The 7,605-nt window shown below is 32.6% G+C and overlaps 1 protein-coding gene across 1 annotated transcript; it reads right to left on the reverse strand.

The window, feature by feature from the left end:
• Positions 1-273: 273 nt before the first annotated feature.
• On the reverse strand, positions 274-3,691 carry TT10 (Laccase/Diphenol oxidase family protein). The gene is made up of 6 exons (NM_124184.2): positions 3,449-3,691; positions 3,213-3,364; positions 2,871-3,115; positions 2,639-2,767; positions 1,196-2,149; positions 274-613 (listed from the first exon to the last, which is right to left on the reverse strand). The coding sequence occupies exons 1-6, from the start codon at positions 3,527-3,529 to the stop codon at positions 477-479; spliced, it is 1,698 nt and encodes a 565-aa protein (NP_199621.2). The 5' UTR covers positions 3,530-3,691; the 3' UTR covers positions 274-476.
• Between the last annotated feature and the right edge of the window lie 3,914 nt (positions 3,692-7,605).

Below are 7,605 nucleotides of genomic sequence, written 5' to 3' on the forward strand. Positions count from 1 at the left end.
CGGAATTGAAGCCAACCTTCAAGAAATCCAAGACCAACTTGTGGTTATAAAATGTTGGTACGGTTAAAGCATTGGAGCTTTCAATAATTCTGTTTTCTCATCAGAAAAAGAAATATAATAAGGCATTGGAGCTTTCAACTTGTAATTGTAAAAGGCTCGTACATTTTATATATGACAATTGTTGAAAGAGATTTTTTTTTAATTTGTTTTCTCATCAGAAAGTTAAAATTTAACCTACAAATTGTTAAACTTATTTATTCTTTTTTTTTTTTGGTTATGACACAAGATTAATACATTGTTTATCCTTAATAATACCACCGTAAATTATATTTTTACGACAAGAAAATTAAGAATTCTCTTTTAGTAAAATAATTTATTACATAAATGAAATACAATATGATCATGATTTAAATATGCCCAAATTGGTAACAATTGAATACCAGTTTGAATAGATAAAAGCATTTGGTAACATTTAATTATTCATAGCAAGGCGGCAAATCATCTGGTGGAGGCAGAATCTGCTGATTTGGCTCTCTACCATTCTTAACAATGAACACAACATTCATACCCCACGTTTGATGTCTATCCAAGTGACAGTGCATGAACCAAACCCCTATAAAACAAAATTGCAAGATTATAACCATCACCTTCAAAAGTGATAATTTAACTAGAGATGTACATTAGTTATTTGATTTGGTTCCTTCCAATTTATAGTAATGGTTTTAGGTTTATTTTAATTTCAGAATCGATAACCCATTCAAAATCAAATTTTGGTCAGTTGGATTTGATTTCTATTTAATTTCAGTTTTTAATTCTATTTAAGATTATAAATAACTTCAAAATATAAATAGCTTACCAATTCTAATTTATGCTATGTATATAGTAGCTATATATATAATTTAATTAGACCATAATAAACATATAATATTAGAAGAAACAAATTTGAAATTCGATTTTTTGTTTGAAATCGGATAAAAATATTTTGAAAAATCCGGTTTAGTTAGGTCGTTTGGCCTTTTTTAAAATTTCTTCTAGAGTGGTCGGCTACAACACCACAATTTAAACAACAAGTATAGGGATTCGAAGCTAGTCAAAGCTAAGAATAAAACTTAGGACGCTACTTATAAGTTATCAACTCTTATCTCTTATTTAGGTTAATAAGATTATAAATTAAGGATATATCTAAGATACGTACCGGGATTATCAGCTACGAATCTGATAGCGATCCAACCATTCCTAGGCACGGTCATTGTATTTTTATACGGTGGATCGTAGAGATTATATCTCGACGACGGATCTTCTTCACTTATGTTATAGTTCCCGAACCCTACTCCAACCACATAGAAGCTAAAACCATGGAGATGCATAGGATGATCGAGTCCACCACCAACCAAACTAGTCCCTTGAATAACAAGCTCAACCACTTGACCGAACTCAATCACCTTTACCTCGGTTGCGAGTCTCGGAGTTTCCAAAAACAATGGCTGATTTTCTGCGGTGAAATTAAAAATCAACGGTGGAAACTCCGGAAACCGCGTTCCATAAACGCCTTTAATGTGATAGTAATAAGCTTTTAGTATGTCCACGTGACTTGGTGTGACAAACGATATGTTGTTCATACTCGCTGCTAATCTCGACCCATTTGGACCTTCGCACGAGTTTTGAGGACACATGCGAAGATTTATTGAAACCGTCGTGATTATCCTACGAGAGATTTGGACAGGAACTTGACCGGAGAATAAGCATTTGATCTTGGTAAAGAATCCAAAAGCTGCTGAGGTGTCATTGTAAAAAGGAAGGGTTGGGTAATATCCTGAAAACGATGATGTTTTAGCTTTGCATGAAGAGGTGTAACTTAAGATTCCTATGGTAGTGGAGTTGTTGAAATCGATATTTCCGCTTTGGTAAGCTCTGGCAGCCATGTAATAAGTGCGTTCGGGGTCTTGGTCAGCGTGTAATAACATGTCTAGTGTTTCGCCAGGGGATATAGTGATATAAGTAGCCTTTATAGGTTTGATGTAGTGTCCATCGGCCGAGACTACGGTGAGGCTGTGGTTCGCGATTGCGAAAAAGAGAGGTAGGTTCATTGCGGCATTTACCATCCGAATGCGGTAGGTTTTCCCCTTCTCTACCGTGAGATGAAATGTATCTGTTCATGTAAAATAACAAAATTACTAGGTAAGTTTTAAACGTATACGCATGCATAATACAAAAAGATAATGTAATACTTTCAAAAATATAAACAAAAATGTTTTATATAATAAATACTAACACACACATAAGTTCCTAATGAGTAATCACAACTAACAACCAATAGAATGAAATACAAATAATTATCTTATAAAATCCCAATAAATTTTAAACAATTTAAAAACAAAAAAAAAACTTTTAAAGAAGATTTCAACAAATGAAGATGCTTTTACTTTTGTTTTTTTTTGTGTTCAAAAAAGATTTTAACAAATGCTCATTCTAATCATTTTACTCTGTTTTCCTAGTCTATCACTTCACATATAATGATTTTAATTCACAGTTACACTTGTATAAAGTTTTTATCCCACAAATTGTGATAAATATACGGATCAAAAACATACTAATCAAGGAGAAATGATAAAAAAAAAAATGAAAATTATAACAAAACCTGATTTAGAGCAAGGATACAAGAAACCAGGATGTCCATTGATGGTCAAAGCATCGGACACATTAGGAGCCCCTCCTGTCCTTACGAACTCCTCAACGACCTCTCTCACATCCCTCTTCCACCACTCACCTGATGAATCGCATAAAAAAAATTTTAAGAAGAAGAAGAAAAAAAATATTTGTGTAACAATATACAATAGAAATCTGAAAATGAAAATATTTTGTCCATTTACCCAAAATTATGGGGACTTCATGGTCTGCCTTTGGAAAAGGGAGGATTTGCGGGGGGCGAGGATATACGAAAATAAGACCGTGTACAGTTGCACGTGTCCAAGAGCTATGCGCGTGCCACCAAACAGTCGTGTCTTCGATGGAAAATATGACTTTGTACAAAAAATCTGACCCGGGTCGAATCGGGCATTGTGTGATGTATTCAGGACCATCTGACCACGGATTTCTCGGCTGCTCTACACCATGCCTGTGTGTTTAAATATACATATACACTTATTCAATCATCATCGTCTTAATTTATTATATGCTTGTAAGTGGTATAATACAAATGGTCTTTAGACTACCAATGCATTGTGATGTTTTCACTAGCTCGGTTTTGAACGTTAACATAAATAGTGTCTCCTTTGTGAACCTTTATAATCGGTCCAGGAAACTGACTATTAACGGTTAAAATCGCCTTCGTGCTACACAGTTTCGTATATGGAACTTCCCTAACCTGCCATTAATTAACGATTTTATTAGTTTTAATCAATTAAAGTTTGTTTACTCACGCCCAATTGACTAACTAATTTAAACTTACCGTGAATGTATAGTGATGCGCAATGCAATTGTTGTAGAGGAAAAGAGAGATTAGGAATAAATTGAAGAAGGAATGTGACATTTTGGAAGAGTTTTAGTAAATTAATTACCCTGACTGAAGTTCATCAAAGAATAGAGAGGCATATATACATATATTTTATATACGTATAGAGACCGTCTTTCTCAAATTAGTTACATTCGGATATAAGAATTTTGTATTTTACAAAATATGTTTTCGGTAAGCATCATCTTCTTGGTCCGTTTTGACTAATGAGTTCACATTCCCACAAATATTTAACTACATTTCTTGGTCAAACGAAACTTTCAAGTTAACGAAAACAGTAAAGTCGTATTTATCTAACTCTAGATTATATTTTCACATGTTATATCATATATAGTAAGAGACGTGACATCAATCAACTAGTTCAAAGTCTTTACTAAAGATAAAATAAAATCACTTATGAGTTTTGTTAGGCCAAGCATTACCTTTATTTTATATAAACCAACACCAGAAATATTCCGAAACTCGTTACGTTTTTGTGTTAATTTAGTTTCTTACGTGCATAGTTTACATTGTTCACTGAATTAAATGAAAACGAGTTATCATCTAATTAGATGTCGGGGAGCTACCATTCCACGCCAAAGCTACATGTACGTAACGTACGTATTAACGTATAGAATTTTAAGATTCCTGAAAACAATTTTCTTTTTTTACGAAAGAGATGTTTCGCTAACAATAAAAGAAACGAAAGAGATGTTTCTTTTTTAATTGTTTACATTTTACTGAAAGAATGTTTTTAAAACTAATTTTGCGAATATTTGTCCAAGATTTTTGACTGGTGAAATGTCGATTTCTAATGCATTACGAGAAACTTAAACTGGTGAACTTCAAAGAATCTTCTTTTTTTTTTCTTTTTCTAATTTGGAAAACTTTAATAACCGGACGAAATGTTCCCCTATAAACATTGTTAATTTGTTTGGTAGCAAATTTTTTTTTTTTTTTTTGGATTTTAGCCCAATGGCTTCTCTTCATGATATTGTTTTTTTTTTTTGTTTGTCAAACCTCTTCATGTCATCTTCTATAGATTATAGCAAAATGGAAGATAAAAAAATAAATAGTGATCTCCAGCCTTGGTAATTATCCTAGCTACTCCTCCTCATTCAGGTTCATTGGCAAATGAGACTGTGCAGAACAGTGTCTTAGTAAGCAATCAATTTGCTGTGTTTGACATGGGAGTATATGGTTATGTGATGGGTGATGAATCCTCTCAAGGACCCAAGGAGGAAGGACAATGATCAAGCCTACTCAAAAATTTCACTAGCAATGGATTATGGGTGTGGTGTGAAGATGCAGATTCTGACAACAACGAGCTGATGGATATCAGGAGCTGTTAGATATCAGAATAACAAGTTGATGGATATCAGGACAACGAGATGGTGGACATTAGGAAACTCTTGGATATCAGGAAGCTGCATCAAATCTACATCAAACGTCTGAATTGCTGACATGGACGCGTAAGCTGACATGATGGAGCTGGAGTGGTTGATGTGACGTGCCAAGACGCTTTGCTGACTTAGCGTGGTGATCAAAGACGAAAGTCGGTTGAAAAGATTTGGTGAATATTCTTCTCAACAAATAAGGAAAGAGATAGACTTAAATATCAAGAAGGATCTCAAACAAGGAAAGTGATAGGCTTGGAAATCAAGGAAAATCCCAACAAGAAAAGAGATAGGTTTGACGTTCAAGAAAGATCCCGCTCATCGATTCTTGGAGAATAGTATAAATTTTCTAGAAATAGGCATTGAGCCGCCGAAACACTCTAGAATATTGCCATACGTGTATAGCTTTCGAAGCCTAGAAAAAGCTTAAAAAGTGGTGTTTGTAATTCTCTTTCTCTTCCCAGGTGTGTGATAAGAAACGGATGAAAGAATTAGGCTTTGATTTGTTTTTAGTAGAGGTTGACTATTCGGGTAGAATATGTCAAGTAATTGCCGAGCTAATAGAATTCTTGTAAAAAATTTATTATTAATAAGAATAAGTGAAAAATGTTTGCTTGGCGCATTCCAAGCAAAATCAGTGTGTTGTGTATCCTCTATACCTTTTTATGGTGATCGTAGATAATTGTTCCTAAAGTCGCTTGAGGATTCTTTTCTCCCATTGCTCTACTTTCTCCTTATTAGATTCTACTTGTATGATCTCCTCTTTCTATACTTTCGAAACAATATGATCCTAAATTATATCCTAGTAAATCTTTTTTATGCATTTAACTGAAAGCCTCATATCAAACAACGTTTAACAAAATTATGTAAACCTTGAACCTAAACACATCCTTATTTTTTTCTTTCTCTTTTTATATTTAGATTCATTGGCCAGTCTTCTTCACGCTTGTCCCACATAAATGTATTCTTCCCTCAAGGATTTCCCTTTCTTTGATCATAGTAAACTTATCTTCGAACCCATTTTTTTATTTTCTAATTAAAATGTAAAATATAATTTATTCGAAAAAAAGTTTTTGTTCAAACATTTTTTCTAAGGTTTAAATACAATATTTATAAATCAATCCCGGAAAATACAATTTTTTGAATAGTATAAAGTAGCACATAATTTGTTCTAGTAAACACAGTAATAGAATATAGATTTCATGTTATTATATTTGTAGGTGTTTTTAAATATAAAACTAAAAAAAGAATATAAAATAAATAGAGTGTCTTTAATTTTAGATTTATGTCTATAGAAAGATATTTTAGACACCAACCAGAAGAAGTGTCTTTATTTTTTTTATTAACCTATGCTAAAGACATCCATCAAGAATTTTTATTAACCTGGCCCTTACACTGACTTGCATAGGTCACATCACAAGATAGAACAGATAGATTATCATTCATTTATTTTTATTCATGTGTCTCTCGAGCTAATAACGGATAGTTTTCTTCATTCTATTTCTCTTGTTTCTCTTGTAGACCTGAACATTCTCAAACGATGACACTTTATTTCCCCTTCTAAACAGTGTCGTGCCTAAGCTTCGAGAGGCCTAATGCATGCAACTTGTAACTATATATGACATTTTTAATTTGAAACATGCATACGTTTCATTTTGTAATTTCTTAACTTACCACTCAAATTACTTTACAAAATATTATTTAAAACACTTAAAAACATTATAGTTAAAATATTTTACAATTTTATAACTTTACAACATGTAACCAAAATACACAATTTTTCTTATGTGTAGGTAAAGATTCATAATATAGATACATATCTGTTTTAAGAAATGATTTTAGAGTATAATAGTATAGAATATTTCATTATATAATCTTATAACACTGATTAAAAAGTAAAGAAACAATAAATTTATATAGAATGTGGCCTTTAAAATGTTAATATTTCAGGTGGCTTATGGCAAATGTCATTTTGATAAAGCTAGGGGTGTCAAAATAGGTAACCCAACCCAACTCAACTCATAATCAAATGAGTTTAGAATTAAATGAGTTATGGGTTGACCCAACTCATTTAACAAAATGAGTTGGGTCAACCCATAACTCATTTAATTTGATGGGTTGAGTTGTTAAATGGTTTAACTCATTTAAGTAATAATTTAATTCATTATTATTATAAAACAATAATAAATAATTATCATTATTAATAATTATTAATTTACTATCATCAAACTTAGAATATTTACGGATTCCACTTTTTACGAGTTTACGTTTTCGGCGGGAAAATTACGGGTTTACTTTTTTAGCAGAAAAATCACGAGTTTACGTTTTTGGCGGGAAAATTACGGGTTTAAGTTTTTGGCGGGAAAATTACGGGTTTACGTTTTTGACGGGAAAATCAAGGGTTTACGTTTTTGGCGGGAAAATCACGGGTTTATGTTTTTGGTGAGAAAATCAAGGGTTTACGTTTTTGGCGGGAAAGTACGGGTTTACGTTTTTAGCGGGAAAATCATGGGTTTACGTTTTTGGCGGGAAAATCACGGGTTTTCGTTTTTGACGGGAAAATCACGGGTTTTTCGTTTTTGGCGGGAAAATCACGGGTTTTCGTTTTTGGCGGGAAAATCACGGGTTTTCGTTTTTGGCGGAAAAATCACCGGTTTATGTTTTTTTGGAAAAATTACGAGTTTACTTTTTCTCAATTTCATTGCTTGTATATTTAAC

The sequence above is a fragment of the Arabidopsis thaliana genome, chromosome 5, assembly GCF_000001735.4.
Source record: "Arabidopsis thaliana chromosome 5, partial sequence".
NCBI classification, from domain to species: Eukaryota; Viridiplantae; Streptophyta; class Magnoliopsida; order Brassicales; family Brassicaceae; genus Arabidopsis; species Arabidopsis thaliana.